This window comes from Ranitomeya variabilis, chromosome 1, assembly GCF_051348905.1.
Source record: "Ranitomeya variabilis isolate aRanVar5 chromosome 1, aRanVar5.hap1, whole genome shotgun sequence".
Taxonomy (NCBI): Eukaryota; Metazoa; Chordata; class Amphibia; order Anura; family Dendrobatidae; genus Ranitomeya; species Ranitomeya variabilis.
In genome coordinates this window covers 398,321,943-398,345,732 of record NC_135232.1, presented here as the reverse complement: position 1 = coordinate 398,345,732, position 23,790 = coordinate 398,321,943, and the positions used below count along the sequence as shown (strand labels likewise).

The 23,790-nt window shown below is 44.9% G+C and overlaps 1 protein-coding gene across 1 annotated transcript in view; it reads left to right on the top strand.

Moving 5' to 3' along the window:
* Positions 1-23,790, top strand: part of PUM3 (pumilio RNA binding family member 3) — a 159,595-nt gene that overhangs the window by 1,643 nt on the left and 134,162 nt on the right. The window contains exons 2-4 of the mRNA XM_077249131.1: positions 6,296-6,390; positions 18,120-18,320; positions 19,452-19,587. Of these exons, the coding sequence (XP_077105246.1) occupies positions 6,306-6,390; positions 18,120-18,320; positions 19,452-19,587 (422 nt within the window). The 5' untranslated portion in view covers positions 6,296-6,305. The remainder of the gene's footprint in view (positions 1-6,295; positions 6,391-18,119; positions 18,321-19,451; positions 19,588-23,790) is intronic.

Sequence of the window (23,790 nt, the reverse complement as noted above, 5' to 3'; positions counted from 1 at the left end):
TCTGTATGTGCAGGGTGGGGTGTGTGTGTGTGTGTGTGCCCCTGTATGTGTGGGGTTTGTGTGTGTGCGCCCCTGTATGTGCGGGGTGGGGTGTGTGTGTACCCCTGTATGTGCGGGGTGGGGTGTGTGTGTGTGCCCCTGTATGTGCAGGGTGGGGTGTGTGTGTGTGTGTGTGCGCGCCCCTGTATGTGCAGGGTGGGGTGTGTGTGTGTGCCCCTGTATGTGCAGGGTGGGGTGTGTGTGTGTGTGCCCCTGTATGTGCAGGGTGGGGTGTGTGTGTGCGCGCGCGCCCCCGCCCCTGTATGTGCAGGGTGGGGGGTGTGTGTGTGCGCCCCTGTATGTGCAGGGTGGGGTGTGTGTGCGTGCGCCCCTGTTACATAGCTTGGTTGTCGCCTTCTCCCCCTCTTTCCCTGCACGGCGCTCCTCGCCACCGCGCTCTGCAGGGCCTATTCACATGGCTGGGTCCTCGCTGCAGTTCCCTGCTCAGTACATAGCTGGCAATGCATCGCTGTATAGGGCTCCTGCACACTAGATGAGTCTGCCAAGCCCACTGACGTCCGCACAATCCGATGGTCATTTCATATATGTATTGGGGGAGCCGATAGCAGTGACTCGGTGGCCGATACTGGGCTGCGGAGCTCTCCTTTCCCTTAGATGAGTGTTGGGAAAACATGAGCGCGCAGCAGCCCAATAGTGGCCACTGATTGCAGTGCTCCTATGGCATAGCCGTGTCACTGGAGAGCTATAAGGCTGTGTTCAAACCTGATCTATTGGCAGTGAAGAAGCTGCATTTTTATTGTCTCTTGTGCATACTGGTAAAGTTTTAGTGCCCCAATAATGAAGCAACTTCCTAAGGTTTTTGCACCAAAAATGCAGCAAAACCTGATAACAAAAACGAAACATAAGCCAACTCACCAGTATTCCCCGCAGGTGCTCGGAACTCCGCTGCAGGCAGACGTAGTATTCCAGAGATTTTGCCCCTCCCTTATGATCAGGTCTCTTTCCTTTATAATTTCTTGAGAGGGATTTTGCTTTAATTTTTTTATATGTCCTCTGATCAGATAATAGTTCTAAAAATTTTTCATGAGAATCTACTGTATTTAGTACCACTACAACACCCCCTTTGTCCGACATTTTAATTGTTAGGCTACTTTCACTCTAGCGTCGGGCTCGGCCCGTCGCTGTGCGTCGGGCCGACGTTCCCGACGCTAGCGTTGTCTCCGCCGCACAACGGGGGCAGCGGATGCATTTTTCCAGCGCATCCGCTGCCCCATTGTGAGGTGCGGGGAGGTGGGGGCGGAGTTCCGGCCGCGCATGCGCGGTCGGAAAAGACGTTTACGACGGAGCAAAAAATGTTGCAAGCAACGTTTTTTGCTCCCGACGGTCTGCCACTGCACGACGCATCCATCGCACGACGGGTGCGACGTGTGGCAATCCGTCACAATGTGTCGCTTAATGTTAACCAATGGTGAAAAAACGCATCCTGCAAACGCTTTTGCAGGATGCGTTTTTTCGGCAAAACGACGCATTGTGACGGAATGCAGTTAACGCTAGTGTGAAAGTAGCCTTAGATCTGACATTTCTTTGAGTTCATTTATTGCCCTCTGATGTTGTATAGACAAATTTCTGACTTTTTTTTTTTTTTTATTTATTTAATTTCACATCATTATAGAGCTGTCTTAATTCCCTTTCCACACTTTCTTGAAAACGGTCCATACACTCTAACCTGGACTGGATGGGATAAAAATATGGGTTCTTAGTGACAAAACTCTGGGAAAAATTAGTCCGTTCATGATCTGGCAGTGTGACAGAGCCTAGATCCTATAGTGCAACCAGCGCTACTTGTTCCTTGAAGTCCATTTGGGAAAATTCATTGTCCAATCTCTCCCCTGTAATAGATTCTTCTTGGTTGTTGTCCTCATCCTGATTATTCTCATGAAGGAAATGTTTTTTGATAGTTAAATTTCGTATAAATTTGTTGGTGTCCATTATAGTTGTAAATAAATCAAAGTCCTGATCAGGAACAAAATTCAGGCCCAACGATAAAACTTGGACTTGATCTGAGGACAAAGTTCTGGAAGAAAGGTTTAGCACATCAGTGTATTCATTCATTTGCTGTGAAACTTCTTGTTGCGCGTCGTCATTCCCCCCCGCCTTTTAAGTTTTTTGTCAGGCGGTAATCACTGTGTGGGGCACATGCCCCATTTTCATTAAGGGAAACATCAGAGGCAGTGAGCTGGTTATCCGACGAATCCGGGTCTGATGAGGTGAAATACACATGCAACTTATTTGCCTTTTTAAAAAAAAAAAAAAAATTAGTTTTTGGAGAGTCTGGCTCTGTTTTAGTATAGACCTGGGTGTTCTATTAATGTTTACCCAGCTACCCCAGTCATATACTTTGTTTGTAGAATAATCGTTGGAATCTCTAATGAACTTTTTCTTTTTCCGATCCATAATCTGTTCTTCCAGTGCTGTAACTTTCTGATTTATTTGTGCGATTAATGTATCAAATTGTGCACACGATTCCTGCTCATTCAGCAAGGAATTGACTTCATCTAGTTCCTGCTGTATTGTTTTTAATTTATTTTCCTCATGTTTGATAATGAGCTTCATCAGATTTTGTGAGCAATTACTGAGAACAGAATTCCATTCCTCCTCAAATTCAGCAGAGTATACAGTTATAGGCAGTTTTTTGATTCGCAGCCCTCTTGGGATCATGTTTTTGGTCACATAGTTGTTTAGTGTGGTTTGATCCCACCACACCTTATTTTCTTGCATCATAAGTGTTTCTAATTTATTCCGGTTTTCATTAAGGGTAGATATCCCCATATTACCATCCTGCTGATCAGAAAACACCTGTGCAGCTTTCCGCAATCTATCTCTCGACAGAGGACCAACAACTCTGTAATATACTGAATTCAGGCATAAATGTGGTGTCGAGAAGAGCACCAACAATTGGAAACAAAATAGCCCCCAGTATGTTTTGCACTGATAAAGGAAAATGTACAAGAACCTGGCTTAAAGGGCCACTGTCACCCCCCCTCCAGCCGTTATAAACTAAAAGAGCCATCTTGTGCAGCAGTAATGCTGCATTCTAACAAGGTGGCTCTTTTAGTTTTAGGTTCAAGTATACCCCAAATAAAGCGTTTTTATACTTAGCCACAATTCCTGTCTCTAGCCAGGGAGGCGGGTCCTCACTCCTCTGCCGTCACTCACATCTTCCTGCGTTTTCGGCGCCGCCCCCTCAGCGCTGTTATCGTTTCAAAACCGGCGCCTGCGCTGTGTACTGGTGTCCTGCGCAGACGCAGTAAGCTCTGGCCGTCTGATGTCCCAGCCAGGCTTGCACACTGCGCCTGCGCGGGCATTGCGGCCACCCACCTTTGGAATCCCCGCCCCGCACTGTGTTATGCATTATGCACAGTGCGGGGCGGGAATTCCAAAGGTTCCACCTATACAGAATATTCCGTGTAATGGCTGATACCAGAGAACAAAAGACATCCACAGAACACTAGGATGGATCTGCTGCACAGCAAATAGCTGTAGGACCTGTGATGATGTCACTGCCATGTGATTGCCCTAATCACATGGCAGTGACGTCATCGCAGGTCCTACAGCTATTTGCTGTGCAGCAGATCCATCCTGGTGTTCTGTGGATGTCTTTTGTTCTCTGGTATCAGCCATTACACGGAATATTCTGTATAGGTGAAACAAATATATACTGATAAGAAGACGTTTTCCGGGGATTCCAAAGGTGGCTGGCCGGCGGCCGCAATGCCCGCGCAGGCGCAGTGTGCAAGCCTGGCTGGGACATCAGATGGCCAGAGCTTACTGCGTCTGCGCAGGACACCAGTACACAGCGCAGGCGCCGGTTTTGAAACGATAACAGCGCTGAGGGGGCGGCGCAGGAAGATTGGAGTGACGGCAGAGGAGCTGGCCAAGCTGGGGAGTGAGGACCCGCCTCCCTGGCTAGGGACAGGAATTGTGGCTAAGTATAAAAACGCTTTATTTGGGGTATACTTGAACCTAAAACTAAAAGAGCCACCTTGTTAGAATGCAGCATTACTGCTGCACAAGGTGGTTCTTTTAGTTTATAACGGCTGGAGGGGGGGTGACAGTGGCCCTTTAATTATTTAGGTTTTTTTAGATGTGGAACAAATAATTGCATGACTTGCAAGCATGCCGTTGTCTCAAGAATTTTTCACAATGCGGATGGAACAATAAAATTTGACATCAAGCAGTACATTAATTGTAATTCCACCAATATAGTGTACAAAATTGACTGCAAAAAATGTGACCTATCGTATGTGGGATGCACATCCAGAAAGTTAAAAACACGAATCAGGGAACATTTATATGACATAAATAACACTCACAATATGAATAGAAATGTATCAGCGGCGTCCAGGCACTTTATCACGCACCATGCACGCAGCACAACACACTTCCAAGTCCAGGGAATAGAACATGTTAATGCATCATCTCGCGGTGGAGACATCAGACGGTGTCTCCTTACGAGAGAAGCATTTTGGATTTTTCATTTACACACTCGATTCCCGGCAGGACTAAATAAGCGCAATGAAGTAATGCTGCATTATTGTTATCTATGAGATGAATTTTTATGTATTGTCTATATATTTGCATTGGTTTTATTGCAGGACCTTTCAATATGTCATGTGACAAATAGATGTGATCTGATTGGATGATTTTTCCTATATCAAAGGTGAACAATCAGATCATGGTATGGCTTTGACAAAGATCGTTTGATCGAAACGCGTCGCCGTGTCCCTGTTGTCTATTGGCATATACCAGAGGGAGCGTGTACACCTTGTACAGTATGGTTTTAATGGCATCAATAAATGATTTATTTTAAGGAGCTGGAACTCGACCCCCCTTTTTTTTTTTTTTTTTTCCCTCAGCAAAACCTGATGCCTGTGTTTTTTGCACTTATTGCTTTCTATGGGTGTGAAAAAACGCTGAAAGTGACATGTTGCAGCTTTCCAAATCCGCCAGGAAAATAAAACTAACGTGTGTGCATGAGAGTTCTGAAATCTCATTGACTTTGCTGGTACTGTAAAATGCAGCTTTAAAAAAAAACAAAAACGCAACATGTGATCATATCCTAACAGTGCTGTTCATGAGATGTGTATATAGCAGCTGTACTGTAAAGGGCAAACTACTTCATGTATAAAGCGGTTGTCCAGGGACTGCACAACCCCTTTAAATGCTGTATCTGTTTGCTCCCGGGATTGCTGGGGGTCAAGACGCCCACTGGTTCTATAGTGATATGCTGTCTCTTTATAACATGGGAAGCCCCCTCTATGGTGGAGCGTCACTTTCCAGTCTTTCACTGAATGTATTTTTTCCCTGCAGCAGCTGTGGCAGAGATGTAGTGTTCGGGTATGTTTACACTTAGCAGATTTTCTACAGAATTTTCAGCATCGTATCTGCAGCGTAGTCTGTGCTTTGCATACTGGTTTTGCTGCAGATGTCGCTCTTTGTATTGCAGAGGGTGAGATTCACAATGAATTGTGCTCAATCTTAAAATCTGCACCACATGTCAATTTTCGCTGAGGAATTTTCAGCAACACGTGGAGCAGATTTGTCATCTCATATACCTAAGGGTTTGTGCACATCATCCGGAGTTGCTTCGGGTTTGACGCTGCATACTTTTGCAGCGTCAGATGTTACAGCATAGTGGATGGGATATCCAGAAATTTTGTGCCCACTATGCGTCCACTGAGACTGACACCCGGCGTGTCTTTCCAGACCACAGCATGTCAATTTTTCTTATGGAGATGCTAGAATAGAATGTACCCATCACGGTTCAGTGATCACATGCGGAATCACCTGCGTTTAGTAGACGGCAGCTCTTTGGAAGCAGCAAACATACGCTCCGTCCAAAGCGCTGCTACTTCCGGATCGTGTGCACCCGGCCTAACAGGCACTGTATGCTTTTTGGGCACAAATGTTTGTTGGAAAATAAACATCAGATGCGCAGTTTATAACATGCCCTATCGCTGAGGTGTCAAACTGCATTCCTCGAGGGCCGCCAACAGGTCATGTTTTCAGGATTTCCTTAGCATTCCACAAGGTGCTGGAATCATTCTGTGCAGGTGATTAAATTATCACCTGTGCAATACAAGGAAATCCTGAAAACATGACCTGTTGGCGGCCCTCGAGGAATGCAGTTTGACACCTCTGCCCTATCGCATGACTTCGTTACCATCCTAGAGTTATTGCATCTGTCAATGAAGGGCAAATATTATTGTCATCTCCTTTTTGTTTTCTCTTATAGAACTTTCAGTATGGAAGGGAAAGGTAAAAAACAGATAAAAACAAAACTGAAGCCTCAGCAGAAATCTCCCAAGAGTGATGCCTTCAAGAAAAAAGGTAACTGTAGTCATGGTCAATATCTTAATTTAGGCCCTATCACACCTCCATTCATTTTCTTTTAACCCCTTACTGACATTATTATTTATTTATATAGCACCATTAATTCCGTGGTGCTGTACATGAGAAGGGGTAACCTCAAAATACAAATATCACTTACAGTAAACAAACTAACAATGGCAGACTGGTACAGAGGGGAGAGGACCCTGCCCTTGCGGGCCTACATTCTACAGGATGGTGGGGAAGGAGACAGTAGGTCGAGGGTTGCAGTAGCTCCGATGGTCTTGAGGTGGCTGTGTGGTCATTGCAGGCTGTAAGCTTCTTTGAAGAGATGGGTTTTCAGGTTTCTTTTGAAGGATCCAAATGTGGTGAATAACCGGACGTGCTGGGGCATAGAATTCCAGATGATGTTGGATATTCGGGAGAAGTCTTGGAGGCGATTCGGTGAGGAGCGAATAAGCGAGAAGGAGAATTTGGGAGGACAGGAGATTACGTGAGGGAAGATATTGAGAGATTAGTTTGGAAATATATGGAGGAGAAAGGTTATGGATGGCTTTGTAGGTCAGTGTTAGTAGTGTAAACTGGATACGCTGGGAAATTGGGAGCCAGTGAAGGGATTTGCAAAGAGGGGAAGCAGGAGTGTAGCGAGGAGAGAGATTAATTAGTCGGGCAGCAGAGTTTAGGACGGACTGGAGGGGTACGAGAATGTTAGAAGGTAGGCCACAGAGGAGGATGTTGCAGTAGTCGAGGTGGGAGTTGATTAGGGCATGCACAAGCATTTTGGTAGAGTGAGGGCTGAGGAAAGGACGGATTCTGGAAATATTTTTGAGCTGGAGGCGACAGGAGGTGGCGAGAGCTTGGATGTGCGGTTTGAAGGACAGGGCAGAGTCACTCCGAGGCAGCGGATTTTGGGGACAGGGGAAAGTGTGATTTCATTTATTTTGATAGATCAGGTAGGGAAGATATGTGAGATGGAGGAAAGAAAATTAGTTCAGATTTGTCTACATTGAGCTTGGGGAAGCGAGAGGATGAGGATATGGCTGATAGACACTCCGGGATTCTGGAGAGCAAAGAGGTGACATCTGGGCCAGAGAGGTAGATCTGAGTGTCATCCGCATATAGATGGTACTGGAAGCTATAGGACCTTATGACGTACTTAGGACGTCATATACCACCTCCTTGATTTTGTTGCAGGCTTGCTAACCAAACCCACATCTTCGCTGGCAGATGATCATGTGATAATCAGCCATCATCTGCCTCTACCAACAGTGGTTGGCAGGGGGGGTGCCTCACTCTAAGCGGCCATCAGCACTCCAGTGACATGAATGCAGGGTGCCAATGGGTTACCATGACTGCTGGGGGTCTGCCGAACACCACTGTGCCTGTCATGATGGTACTCCGGTGAAAGCCAACTTGTGGCTGGCGTTCATAGAAGACTGACTTTCGCTATGTACAGCAATACTGTGGCATTGCTTTATATAGTACAAACAATCTGACGACCGTAGGTTTAAGTCCCCTAAGGGGACTGACAAATACAAAAATCAAGAAATAAAAAAACTACACACATTTGATATCGCTGTGTTCGTAAAAATCCTATCTATCAAAATATGAAACAAATTAATCCGATTGGTAAACGGCGTTATGAGAAAATAGATCAAAACGCCAGAATTGTAGTTTTTCAGCTGCTGCAACAGCACAAGTAATTGTAATCAAAACATCGTATGTACCCCAAAATGTTCTATTTAAAACATCGGCCCCGGGCACACAAAATAAGCCCCCGCACAGCTCCATATCTCGAAAGTTTCAAATTTTACGGTCCGCAGAAAATTATATATATATATATATATATATATATATATATATATATATATATATATATATATATATATATATATTTTTTACATCTCCTGGATGTTTTTTCACCACTTGAGTAAAACAAAAACTATTTGGTTGGTATCTCCGTAATTGTACTGACCTGGAGAATCATATTGCCAAGTTATTATTTTCTCTAGTAACCCCCCACGACCGCACACCTGGAGGATGTTACCCCTTTCCTAATAGGGACAGGAAATGACAGAGGTTAAATAACCCCTCCCTCATCCTCCCCTCAGTGTTTTTTCCTGTCCCTACTAGGGATGAAGAGGTCATCCCAGGTGTACTGTGCCGGCAGCGGTCACCGGGGGGGAACTTAACGCCGGGCAGCTGGGAAGCAGGCTTACCTCTCCTCCCCGTGCGCTGCTCCCGTCTCCTCTGGACTCGGGACATCCGCCACCCTTCCGCACCTGCAGGGCAAGGTCTGGGCGGTATTCTTCGGCTGGAGACCTCTTGGAGCTCTCCAGCCCCTCTCCTCCTCCAGCGGTATGCGCGCGATGAGGACTTCCAGTCTGAAGTCGGCGGCAGGATGTGACGTCAGACGCCGGCCTGCTTCGGCGTTCAGGAAGGTCCTTTTGCGTTCCACACTGGAACGCATGAGAGAACGGCATGGATGATGTCGGCGGCCTCCCCCACATACATCCGGACATTGGAGGAGGAGGTCCTCTCACTAGGAGGACAGGTGCTGTGTCCGGTCGCCTATTTAAGAGCCTCGGACAAGAAGACATCTCAGGTAGGACCACTGTGTGGTGAAAATCATGGAGATGTCCGCTGCCTCGCGCTCTGCTCTTGCAGATCCCAGCACCATCCAGGCCCCAGTAAGTAGTCTGGCCCAGGGTGTCCACTCCCTGATGCGGGTTGCAAACTTATGATTCCTTCTCCCCTTTATTTCAGGGGGACAAGGAACCCGCATCAGGAAACAAATCCAAAGCTATGCGCAGTTTGTGTTAAGAAACTGTCCTCTTCATACAAGAAGACATTGTGCAAAGAATGCACAGAGAAAATTATTAGGGAAGAGCAGCCATCTCTAATGGAAGAGATTAAAGGCTTGATCCAGCATGAGATCAAAAGCTCTCTGGCCACACTTTCCCAACCCACACCCTCCCCCAGTGCTCCTCCGGAGGCTAAGAAAAGAAGGCTTAATCCAGAGGATGAAGGGCATGAGGAATCTCAGGGGGAGATGTCAGATGAACCTCCAGAGGAAGGTGAAATATCCTTAGACTCAGATGCTTCTCAGCAGGAGAGATATTACTTCTCCTCCAGTGACATAGAAGAACTCCTCACAGCAGTGAGGAAGACTATGGAGATTGAAGAAGAAAAAACGGCTCAGTCAGTACAAGAGGAGATGTTCGGGGGTCTCCGTTCTAAAAAGAAACAAGTATTTCCCATTCACAAAAATATCCGTGACTTAGGCTACTTTCACACTAGTGTCTTGCACTGCACGTCGCTATGCGACGTTGCAGCGCACCGACGCATAGTGTGGAAGCGCCGCACAACGGGGGCAGCGGATGCTGTTTTTCCATGCATCCACTCTCCCATTCTGAGCTCCGGGGAGGAGGGGGCGGAGTTCCGGCCGCACATGCGCGGTCGGAAATGCTGCACACAACGCACAAAAAAAGTTACATGTAACTTTTTTTGGTCCGACGCAACCGTCGCACGACGGTTGCGACGTGTGGCAATGCGTCGCACTGCGTCGCTAATTCACGTCTATGGAGAAAAAACCGCATCCTGCAAGCAATTTTGCAGGATGCGTTTTTTCTACAGAACGACGCATAGCGACGTGCAGTGCACGACGCTAATGTGAAAGAGCCCTTAGTTCTAGAAGAATGGGAATCCCCAGAAAAGAGGCTGACCACCCCAGCAGAAATTAAGTATTGGTTTCCGGTAGATGACGACACTGCTTCATGCTGGTCGGAGATTCCAAAGGTAGACGTCCAGATCGCTGGGGTAGCTAAGAAAACCACGCTACCATTTGAAGATGCCTCCCACTTGAAAGATCCTCTGGAACGTAACATGGACGGGCTACTAAGGAAATCATGGGAGACGTCAGCGTCCTTACTGAACATCAATTCTGTATCTACCTGTGTGGCTAGGTCAATGCACCGTTGGCTGGGAGAGCTAGAAGAGCACCTGTCCTCAGGCACGCCCAGAGAGGATATTCTAGCCTCCCTGCCTATCTTCCAGAAAGCGACAGGATTTCTAGCAGATGCCTCGGCTGAATCAGTGAGGGTGGCAGCAAGATCATCAGGGGTTATCAAATTCCGTAAGACGAGCACTCTGGCTGAGATCTTGGTCTGAGGACATGACTTCGAAGATGAAGCTGTGTTCTATTCCTTTTAAAGGAAAATATATGTTTGGGCCTGCCCTGGATGATCTACTGGAGAAGGCCTCAGACAAAAAGAAGACATTGCCAGAGCCTAGAAACCCTAGGAAGAGACCCTTTCGCTCTCAACAAGAGCAGACTCCTCAATACAGAGGTAAGGGTAAGTCGGGACGTTGGAGTTATCCAAAAGGAGGGAAAGACAGAAATCTTTTTCTTCCCCAACCCCAAAACCAAAGAAAACAATGACGCCTCCACGGTGGGGGGTCGTATCTCAAACTTCCTCCCATACTAGAAAACAATCTGCTCAGACCAATGGACCTTAACATCCGTCAGAGACGGAATAAAAATAGAGTTGATATCATATCCTCAAAAGATGTCAAAGACAACATCTTTATCCACACCAAAGCTACAATCCACATTGATATCGGGAGTACAAGATCTCCTAGTCAACAATGTGATCTCCTCAGTCCCGGAGAACGAGCAGAACAGAGGACATTATTCAAATTTATTTCTAATAAAGAAACCGAATGGGTCCCATCGAGTGATAATCAACCTAAAACCCCTGAATCGATACGTCGCCTACAGAAGGTTCAAGATGGAATCCGTAAAATCTACAGTACCCCTCATAGGACAAGATTTCGTCATGGCAACTATAGATTTACAGGACGCATACTACGACGTCCCAATCCATCCAACTTATCGAAAATTCCTAAGATTTGCAGTCGCCAGAGGAGAAGACATAGACCATTTTCAATTCAATGTCCTCCCGTTTGGGCTATCCTCAGCGCCAAGAATCTTCACAAAGATTATGTCCGAAGTAATGGCCTACATCAGAGGTCAACATATGCATAATTCCATACCTCGACGACCTCCTGATAGTGGCTCCCGCAGTTCCCATTCTACAAGAACAACACCTTCAAAAGACAGTCCAGATATTATCGTCCATAGGCTGGATAGTGAACCACAAGAAATCTGATATGGTTCCATCAACAACAAAGGTCTTTTTAGGGGTCCTACTGGACTCTCACAGCCAAACATCTTTCTTACCAGAACAAAAACGGACCTTGCTTACAGCAAAAATAAGAATGTTGCGGGACAAGAAGATAGTATCTTTAAGATGGGCCATGTCGGTTCTCGGGATCATGCATCCAGATGGTGTCATGGGCACAAGCCCACACCAGAAACTCATATTCTGTCAAACTGGGATGGATCCCCAGATTCGCTGGACAAAAAGATCAGAATACCACCGCACGTAAAGTCCTGTTTGACGTGGTGGCTACGAAAGGAGACCTTAGTCAAAGGAGTTCCCTAGTCGCAGGATCCAGCAATCTCTATAACAGTAGATGCCAGCGAAAGAGGTTGGGGAGCTACGGTGGCCCAACACATATTTCAAGGGGACTGGCCAAACGAGATAAGCCAACGATCCTCGAACTTCAGAGAACTAAAAGCGGTGGAGGAAGTTCTCAAAGCAGCAGTAACTCTTGTTCAAAATTCCCATATCAAAATCTACTCTGACAACATGACAACAGTTGCCCACCTTCGCCATCAGGGAAGTACAAGACATGAGGATATAAAGGCCATATCAACCAGAATATTTTCCTGGGCCGAAGAACATGTTCTCTCACTTTCGGCCCTACACATAAAAGGGGAAATAAATATACAGGCCGACTTCCTGAGCAGAGAAAGAATCCATCCAGGAGAATGGGGTCTAGACCCGGAAATTTTTCAAATTTTGGCCAGAAAGTGGGGACAGCCAGAAGTGGACCTGTTCGCAAACAGTCAGAACACAAAGGGTGGACCAATTTTTCTCGCTAGATCCAACCAATCCGGGGCTAGGTGTAGACACATTGGCCCAACCATGGACATTCTCACTGGCATTTGCTTTTCCGCCGTTACCAATTCTACCAAAGGTCCTACAAAAGATAAGGACAGAAAAGATCAGGGTAATCCTAGTGGCTCTATTTTGGCCCAAAAGAAGCTAGTTTGGGACACTCATCAACCTAAGAGTAGATGGACCGATAGCACTACCCCCGGTCAAGAACCTTCTCTATCAGGGGCCAATACTTCATTCAGATCCCGAGAGATTACACCTGAATGCCTGGCTTCTGAATTCTCAATTCTGAGGACCAGAGGGCTATCAAAAAGCGTCATTAGAACGCTACAGAAAAGCTGAAAGACAGTAACCAATTCCATCTATCAAAGTATGGAAGACCTTTATTACATGGAGTGCTCCTGAACGGCCTAACCCAGACCGGCCGAACCTAGCCAGGATCTTGGATTTTTTACAAGCTGGGCTAGAAAAAGGTCTGACCCAGCACCCTCAAGGTACAGGTGGCGGCCCTGAGCTCGTATTTTGACCAGCCTTTAGCTGAACACAGATGGATAAGAAGATTTGAGGGCAGCATCCCGCATATCTCCAAGATCCATAATTATAGTCCCATCCTGGGACCTCAATATAGTCCTGAAGGGACTTACACTCCCACCTTTTGAACCTTTGTCATCAATAGGAATGGATAGACTCGCCTGGAAAACCACCTTCCTGATAGCAATAACTACGGCCAGGAGAGTAGGTGAGCTACAGGCCCTGTCAATCAATGAGCCCTACATGGAGATTCTACAAGATAGGATGGATCCAATCGCAGAATAAGTCTTTCTCCCAAAGGTCGTCTCTGACTTCCACAAGTCGCAGGAGATAATTCTCCCTTCCTTTTATCAGGAACCAAAGAATGAGGAAGAACAATTCCATACTTTGGAAGTTCGAAGAACGGTACTTTATTATCTTCAAGTTTCAGACAAAATTAGAAAGGATCAGAATTTGTTTATTCATCTTCACGGACAGAATAAGGGGAAGAAGACTTCCAAATCTACAATTGCCAACTGGATCAAGAGAGCAATCTTGGAGGCTTACCAGATCCAAGGCCTTCCGCCGCCAGAAAGACACAGCTCATTCTACCAGAGCAACAGCTGTCTCCTAGGCCGAGAAAGCCAGTGCTTCCATTGAGCAAATTTGCAGAGCTGCTACATGGTCCTCGGTCCATACATTTTCCAAACATTACAGGCTAGACCTGATGTCAAAGGAAGACTTAGCCTTCGGAGAAAAAGTCCTTAGAGCTATAGTCACGCCCTACATATTACTCTTGGGTACTGCTCCAGGTGTGCTGACGTGGGGGGTTACTAGAGAAAATAGAATTATTCTTACCGTTAATTCGGTTTCTAGTAACCCACCACGACAGCAGTAGTAATCCCTCCCTTTGCTTAATATACATTCTGGAAAGAATAAATTTAATTTGAAGCATTACTTCTCCTGTGGTCCTTTATAATAACACTGAGGGGAGGATGAGGGAGGGGTTATTTAACCTTTGTCATTTCCTGTCCCTATTAGGAAAGGGGTAACATCCTCCAGGTGTGCTGTCGTGGTGGGTTACTAGAAACCGAATTAACGGTAAGAATAATTCTATTTTTTTACAATAAAATGATCGCTGTGAATAAAAAAATAAATAAAATCTAGAAACAATTACAGAATTGTGCTTTTTTTTTTTTTTGCTGTGTTGCCACGCTTTGAATTTTTCCCTGCTTTCCAGTATGTCACATGATAAAATGGGTATGGTGGTTCATGAGTACCACTCATTCCACCGAAAGCAAGCCCTCCTACATACCCCTCGATAGAGGAAAGTTATGGCTCTTGGAATAAGGCGAAGAAAAAAATTGCCTCCTTCCTTTTTTTTCATTTTGGTTTGTAAATTGGACCAAACTGTCTAGAATCGGTCTACACAAAAGGAACCTCTGAATTCCCCTATAAAATATAATGGGCACGAATTCTGCCTTGAACACTGCAGAACACATGATCAAAGACGTGAATAGGAACTTGGGCACATATATGAAAAAAAGACATTTCACTAGTGTTTTGGATCAGATTTTTATCATAGTTTGGCTGGTGTAACTTTTTACCATCAGTGATTTTCTTGGATGGTGGATTCTGGCTGTGTCATACAGCTAGTACCTGCTTATGGCAGCAGCTGCCGGCGCTTACTCTGATCTCTGCTGTTAAACCATTTAAATGCTGGTGTCAATCATAGAGAGTGACATTAAATGGCCAATCGCATGGGGAAAATGGGCTCTACTAGCAGCAGGGGTCTACCGACATTTCCCATAGCTGCCATGTTGGTCCTCCTATGAAGCCTAGTCTGTGGCAGGGCTTCATAAGACAAATGCATTTCACTATATTCTGCAATATTGTTGTATCAAGTGATCAAGTGATTGCAGGTTCAAGTTGGCTAAGAGGCGACTAAGAAATAAAGGGAAAATGGAATTCTTTTTAAAAAAATATATATTAGTATGAATTGCCCCCCCATCCCTTTTTAAAAATAAAGAAATAAAAATTAACCACATTTGGTATATTTCTGCATTTGTAAAAGTCAGATCTGCTAACGTATAGAATTATTCTAACCATGCATTAAATGCTGCTTTCTTCACCAAAATTGTAATAAGTGCTTAAAGTACACTGCTCAAAAAAATAAAGGGAACACTAAAATCCCACATCCTAGATATGACTGAATGAAATATTCCAGTTGTAAATCTTTATTCATTACATAGTGGAATGTGTTGAAAACAATAAAACCTAAAAATGATCAACGTAAATCACAACTGATATCCCACGGAGGTCTGGAGTTGGAATGATGCTCAACTCAAAATAGAAAATTAAGTTGCAGGCTGATCCAACTTCAGTGGAAATGCCTCAAGACAAGGAAATGATGCTCAGTAGTGTGTGTGGCCTCCACGTGCCTGTATGACCGCCCTACAACACCTGGGCATGCTCCTGATGAGGCGGCGGATGGTCTCCTGAGGGATCTCCTCCCAGACCTGGACTAAAGCATCCGCCAACTCCTGGACAGTCTGTGGTGCAATGTGGATGTTGTGAGATATGATGTCCCAGATGTGTTCAATCTGATTCAGGTCTGGGGAACGGGCAGGCCAGTCCATAGCTCCAAAGCCTTCATCTTGCAGAAACTGCTGACACACTTCAGCCACATGAGGTCTGACATTGTCCTGCATTAGGAGGAACCCAAGGCCAACCGCACCAGCATATGGTCTCACAAGGGGTCTGAGGATCTCATCTCGGTAACTAATGGCAGTCAGGCTACCTCTGGCGAGCACATGGAGGGCTGTGCGGCCCTCCAAAAAATTGCCACCCCACACCATTACTGACCCACTGCCAAATCTGTCATGCTTAAGGATGTTGCAGGCAGCGCATCGCTCTCCACGGCGTCTCCAGACTCTGTCACGTCTGTCACATGTGCTCAGTGTGAACCTGCTTTCTTCTGTGAAGAGCACAGGGCGCCAGTGGCTAATTTGCCAAACCTGGTGTTCTGTGGCAAATGCCAAGCATCCTGCACGGTGTTGGGCCGTGAGCACAATCCCCATCTGTGGACGTTGGGCACTCAGATCATCCTCATGGAGTCTGTTTCTAACCGTTTGTGCAGACACATGCACATTTTTGGCCTGCTGGAGGTCATTTTGCAGGGCTCTGGCTGTGCTTCTCCTTTTACTCCTTGCTCAAAGGCGGAGGTAGCGGGCCTGCTGCTGGGTTGTTGCCTTCCTATGGCCCCCTCCACATCTCCTGGTGTACTGGCCTGTCTCCTGGTAGTGCCTCCAGCCTCTGGACACTTCGCTGACACAGCAAACCTTCTTGCCACAGCTCGCATTGATGTGCCATCTTGGATGAGCTGCACTACCTGAGCCACTTGTGTGGGTTGTAGAGTCCTTCTCAGGCTACCACGAGTGTGAAAGCACAACCAACAAGTGACCAAAACGTCAGCCAGAAAGCATTGGTACTGAGATGTGATCTGTGGTCCCCACCTGCAAAACCACTCCTTTAGGCTACGTTCACATTTGCGTTGTGCGCCGCAGCGTCGGCGCCGCAGCGCACAACGCAAACAAAAACGCGGCAAAACGCACGCTAAAACGCTGCGTTTTGCGCCGCATGCGTCGTTTTTGGCCGAAAGTTGGACGCAAAAAAAATGCAACTTGATGCGTTTCTTGCGTCCAACGCTTGCGGCCATGCGGCGCAAAACGCAGCACAACGCATGTCCATGCGCCCCCATGTTAAATATAGGGGCGCATGACGCATGCAGCGCCGCTGCGGCGCCCGACGCTGCGGCGCTGACCGCAAATGTGAACGTAGCCTTATTGAGTGTGTCTTGATAATTGCCAATAATTTCCATCTATTGTCTATTCCATTTGCACAACAGCATGTGAAATTGATTCAGTGTTGCTTCCTAAGTGGACAGTTTTTGATTTCACAGAAGTTTGATTTACTTGGAGTTATATTCTGTTGTTTAAGTGTTCCCTTAATTTTTTGGAACAGTGTATTTTAACGCCAAAATGGTGTCAACAAAAATGAAAGTTAAGTTTGTGAAAAACAAGACCTCACACAATTCTGTTGACAGAGAAATAAAAACTAAAGTGACGGCTCTCAGAAAATAACGGCACAAATCAAATTATTATTTTTTTTTCCCCACAAACTAATAAAGAAAGTGTGTGTGAATACAATTTTACAAAATTAGCCAGTGGAGTTTCAGGGCAGAAAATCCACCTCATTTCTGACCTATGTGCCCATTCTTTAGGGTATAAATCATGTCTCACTAGGGGATGAGATTTCACCAATTCTGATCCATGTGCTGTGGAGAAAATCTGCAAAATAATTTGAGCAGCGCAGTGCATCTTCACCCATAATCACCATATTGCCCCTTGAAACGCAAAGGGGGATTGTGTGTTAAATCCGCAGCGTATCTTCCACAAAAACCAAACAATATTGTGCCAATTTTCCACCTGTAAACTACAAAGCCATGTACGGTTTGGATGTTCCCTCAGATCTTCTCTCCATTTACGTTTGCTTTAGTGGCGATCTCCAATACATATGGCTTGGTTTCTGAGATGTGAATGTAACCCAATTGTTCTCACTTCTTGAGAATTGTTTCTCTTCGTTTTGTATTTTTTCTTTGATACTTTTTGTGTTCTTACTTAGAAGTATGCAGCAACCCAGAAAAGGAGGCCAATGTCAACTGGGGCAATATGACTTCTATCCAAAATACTCAAAGCTAATAAAATAGTCTGGGTATTCTAGATCAATTCCAATGGGAGTTTTTGCACAGGATTTCTAAATGAGTCTTCTCTTAGGCCTCATGAATGAAGGGTGTTCTCTGTAGATCTACTATCCCCTCCTTTGCCTGATGTGTGATGAGACATAGGGGAAACTGTTCTCGTAGACTAATCAATGGTATACTGTTTGCAAGAATTTATCTACAATAACACTGGTTTTACTACTAGTCTATATTTTCCAGGTATATTAAGGGATAACCACTCTCAGATATCTCTATGAACTCGTATATCCATTTTAATGACTCTTCCACTAAGCCTAGGTGCATGCCTTGACCGAGTGGAAGCCCTACACATTTGTCATTATCATTAATAGCATTATTATGATTATTGTTGTTTAAACTATTTTGTGATTTAAATGTTTGCTTTCTCTTAATAGTACTTGGCTCCCAAAAACATGGAAAAAATACAGAACAGAGCCCGAAGGGGAACCGTAAACCCATGAAGTTTGAAAAGGGAAAAAAGAAGCCTGACCATGCAGGAGGCAAAGCTGGTGTGAAACAGTTTGCAATGAAAAACAGAAAACAGGCTGATGGCTTCACAAAGAAGAGAAAGCGACAAGGAGAGGAGGAACAAAACGGTACTTTCTTCCAACCTAGCTTCAGTTATTTTAGAAAAGATTTAAGCTCTCCATCTACCCCATTCAAATGGTACCATGTCATTGCAAACGAGAAGCAGATTTGTCATTGACTGCACCCTTTGCGTATCTGCAGCAAATTTTGGTTGTGACACACTGAAAGTCTACAATGTGTGCTTGGCCTAAAGGGTCCCATACACATGAGCAATCTGAATCCACAGGCCATGTAATGTGTATGGGCCCCACGTCAGCTGATGTACTTGCTTTTGTGCCTACTGATGGACATATACTTTTATGAGTTATGTCGGACAGTGGCCATAGTCACGATGAAGGCTGTGGCCTCCATCTATTATAAGTATAGTAGAACGAGGCACTCCTGAATGAAGGTGCTCAAGTAGGGGCCCAATCCGTAATCCAATATATGAAGATCTTGGCACTCAAGTTTAATGTGAAAAAATAATTTTAATTGCAATCCACAGTAAAATATGATGTTTCAGTGTATTGTAGGCCTTCTTGAGACAGATTGCCTATAGAGCAAGTCAGTTGACTTGTATAGGTGCCATACCTGCAGTGGGATTCCACTATCACCTCACGCTTCATACAAGTTCTCAGCATCATTTTGTGTCACGTATTCTATGGGCAATCTGTTCTTCTGAAGAAGGTCCACAGTGGATCGAAAAGTCATATTTTACTGAGGATTGCAATTAAAATGATTTCTCACATTATGCTTGAGTGCCATGTTCTTCATATATCCATTTATCATAAGGCCACGTTATTAAAAAAAAAAAAAAAAAAATGCCAAACTGTATGCTAGTCCCTCAGTATAGGATGGCACCACCTACTGCTTGCTTAGCAGTAGCGGAATCATGCCGCAACGTGGAGGCCAAGTGCACACACTCTTGCCCTCTGGTGCCTATGAATAAGTGAGGACAGTAGAAGTACCAGTACCCTCAAGGGATGTTTCTGCACAGGTTTAGTTTGAGATATGACTGGAGATGCTTAGTCTAACATGTGGTCCGCTTCTGTCCACTTACTATGTGATTCTGCAGACACACTGGACAGCAGTTTCAGTATTGACTGGTGGTTTGGTGGTCCAGACTACACAGCTCAGTATATTGCTTTCTCTTGTCACAGGTTCAGAAGCCAAAAAGCCAAAGTGGGGTGACTTCAAAAAGAAGAAAAAGGAGTTAAAACAGACCAGGCAGGTTAATGAAAAAAGTAATTACGACATCATGTCAAAGTCCAAGCACATTTGGGAAAACATCAGAAGGTAATACTACTTCGTTATCCTACAGTAGTAAGTTATAAAATACCTTTATTAGGATGTACACAGTAGAAAAGAGTCAAAGACGACAATGACTTAAAACCCTCGACATGAGACGTAAGCGCACTCATTCAATTCAAGAGGATGTTTCTGCAAGTGGACATATTGGTACCAGTGCCATCACTGGCCATGGCTGTTTAACCATCTAAATGCTTCAGTCAATAGCAATCACTGCATTTAGAAAATTGCGTGAGGGCAAGGAAGAGGAAGTCTGAGATTAGCTGCCACCCGGACTTCCTCTTCATGTTCGATTTGTCTGAAGGTGAAGACAGTGACACCAGCGGTGATTGGGCGCCTGGGTCACTTGTCACAACACTGCACGAGAGCGCCGGGGAGAGAGACTGTGACACTGTGGGAACGGCATCGGCACAGGAGGGGAGTATAAGCTTTTATTTTATAGGGGCCAAACATTTTGATCAATAAGGGGTTGTCCTAGTAGTAGGACTCAGTAGGCTCAGGAGCTCATGTTACATATCTGGCATCTGTCTATAACAGATTGCTGAAGTTAATCACTGACAGTGACATTTAAATTATGCGATTGGGGAGAGCCCGTGGGTTATGATGGTAGCTGGTGGTAGATACTGAAGGCCCTCCTGGCAGCCATCTTAGTCCTCAAGTAAGTCTAGCTACAAGGTGGGCTAAATAGGCGCGGACCACAATTTTATAATTCGCTGTATAATCCAACTGGAGTAGTATGTTGAAAATTTTAAAACATAACTTTTAATATTTAATTTTAAAATAGAATATTTATGCAACGCTTCACTAATCAAAATTTCTCTCCCAGTATCTAGAATATGAACACTGCTGTCTTGCAATATTGTCGATCAGTATGTGTAACTATTGTTAATACCAGGAGCAAAAATAAACCTGGCCCTCAAATTGATGAACGATGAGGAAATTTCATTTATTTTGCATCCAGACAAAAACAGAAGAAATAACTGAACATTTTTGGTCTCACATTGGACCTTCATCAGAATATCTTGCTGGTTCAGAAGGATAAGACCGTGTGCTTCAAATAAGCTGGAAGTTTAAGTGGAAAATCCCTGAAGAAGGCAAGCTTAAATGATGAAGGTCCAATGTGAGACCGAAAACGTTCAGTTATTTCTTCTGTTTTTGTCTGGATGCAAAATAAATGAAATTTCCTCATCTTTCATCAATTTGAGTGCCAGGTTTATTTTTGCTTAGATTACGGGTTGGATACCCTACTTGAGCACCATTTACAATTCATTTTTGTTGAGTGCCTTGTTCTCTACTTTATTGTTAATAATAGGTTATATCGTATATTTGTATTTACATCACAAGTGTGATGATCAAAAATCAATAACCCATATGACACTAAGGACCACAAATGGTTCAGAAATCCATATATTTAAATGTCTACTCTGGATTTCAATTTCATACTGATTAGGAATCTAAATGGCAGTTGTCATTTATGATATTAAGGACCAGTGCAGTTCTTATCAAGCACTCATAAATGTAATGCTAAACATCGGATAATAACCACTACTGCCTCATATGTATAAAAGCTGACTGACAACATTAATTTTAGTCCTAAAATGTTAGTCCTAGGATTGCAGAGATAGCCCTACGCGTTTCTTCAATCATTGGTTACGGCTTTAAATAATCAGGGGCTAGCAGTGGGTTTACATAGTTAATAATGATAAAATGTGATATACCATGGTATTGGCAAGATTGCTGACCGCGATTGGTGGCCAAACTAGTATCCTTATAAAGGCTGGAAAGACCAATCTCCTTCCCCGCAGGAGGCTTGTCGCAATCGGTGGCATTCACATCATAGCGACGTCTTCAGCCAATCCAGAGCTATCTTGCATCCACGCCTGTCTAAGAAATGCCCACGAGCGTATTTATCTTAATAGTACCGCAATATCAATAGCGTACATAGCTTTTATATTTATTATCATTTGTATTTATCAATTTCCTAATTAATGTGACTGATGATACAACTGGAAGCAGTGAAAAATAATAAACAGAAGGAAACAAGTACAGTACAGTGGCATACCAGATGGTATTTGTGAAGGACAGGTTCATAGTGTGTTTGTGTGTGTGTGTATATGTATGTATTTAGGGATAAACAAGCAAAGGTTATTAATGAATAAAAGATGTAAAAGACTATAATTTGTTCATGCCAAGAGGATGACAAGACAACAATGTATCCACCTGCACTCTTTCTCGATGAGTAATCTCTCCAAATATCCCGTATGAGAGGGGTCCGCACAACCTCGATCACCTGAAACTGTATGTTGAACGGATTCGCCGATTGTGCCTGTAGCATGTGTCTGGACAAGGTAGTGTCTTACTTCCTTCTAATATAACCAACATGATCCAGAATACGTCTTCAGAATTCCCTTTTGATCTGCCCTATACAATTCAAGGAACATTCACATGTAGCCGTATAGACCACTCCTCTGGTCTTGCAGTTAGCAAATTTACGATTATGGCACAAGTGGAGGACTTTTTCTTGAGATATCCACATGCCTTGCCACCACCACATTTAAAGGTTCTTAAAATATTATAATCAAGCCAGGTACCTACGTGCTTAGGTTCAATAAAATGACTGTGGACAAGACAGTCCTTTAGGTGTCAGTAACACCCCCCCCCCCTCCTTGTAAATCACCATAGTTTTGTTTGGCGGCCAAACACTGGAGATGACATTGGACATTCAGAATATCCCACAAGTCACCAAGAATAGAGTGAACCTCATTTAGAGTTGTCAAACATACCAATGACATGAATCATATTGGTGCTCTCCTTATTACATTCTTGGGATATCCCTTGTGAAGAAAAAGGCCCTGAAGCTTTTTAGACTTGGCCATATAGTAACCAATATTTGAGCAGTTTCTTCTCAATCTCAAGTATTGGCCTTTTGAGATCCCTCTGTGGCAGGGGTCCCCAACCTGTAGCTCGGGAGCCACATGTGGCTCGCGGTGCCATGAATGGTGGCTCGCAGCTGTCTGCCAGATTGGTGCATTAGCTCCAGATTTAGTAAATTGGTATGAAGAGCACATCTCAAAATGGTGAACTTTGTGAGTAGTCCTGCACAGAAGAGCAGATTTGGGTACACTTCTACTGGTCTTGGGGGTTTAGAGATAATTTATTTATGGTATGCTGGAGACAGGCTCATATTACCGGTCAGAGGAGGTGCTTGAAGATGGATGTGACTGTGTTGGGAGAGCGTGATGGGAGAATGCTGAATGTGGTGGGGTGTCGTGGGAACCCCTGGATCTTGGTATACTGCTTCAGGTGATTTGTGTGGAAAAGCTTTGGTTATCATTATACCCGTAATGAGGTCTTTGGTTGCCACTACTGTGAGGGGGGACAGGAGCTGGATGTGGCTAGTGACCCTCTTGCAGAGCTGAATGTGGCTCTCATGGTCAGAAAGGTCTTTGGATGATGGCTGTGCCATGATAAGATATTTGTGGCTGTGGGTTTCGTACAAGGTTGACTCTAACTGACCATGAAAATGGAGGATATGTTACGCAGCGCTTTACAGTTTGCACACATTATCATCCCTGTCCCCGATTGGGCTCACAATCTAAATTCCCTATCAGTATGTCTTTGAAATGTGGGAGGAAACCGGAGTGCCCGGAGGAAACCCACGCAAACACGGGGAGAACATACAAACTCTTTGCGGATGTTGTCCAAGGTGGGATTAGAACCCAGGACTCCAGCGCTGCAAGGCTGCTGTGCTATCCACTGAGCCACCGTGCTGCCCAAAGTACAGTATATACTCGAGTATAAACCAAAATTTTCAAAACTTTGTGCTGAAAACGCCTTCTCAGCTTATACTTGAGTCTTTGTCCCAGAAGATGGGGGGGTGAGGGGCAGCGGCGGAGCAGCAGGTCACAGATGCAGTAGCCGGCTGCTGCAGCTAACTACTGTGCCCGCTGCTAAAGAGAAATTAATATTGACTGCATTGGCAAGGATGGGGACGGGGAGCCGCGCAGCCAAGGATGGGGACGGGGAGCCGCGCAGCCAAGGATGGGGACGGGGAGCCGCGCAGCCAAGGATGGGGACGGGGAGCCGCGCAGCCAAGGATGGGGACGGGGAGCCGCGCAGCCAAGGATGGGGACGGGGAGCCGCGCAGCCCCGGATTATACTCAAGTATATATGGTAATGAAAAAAAAAAAA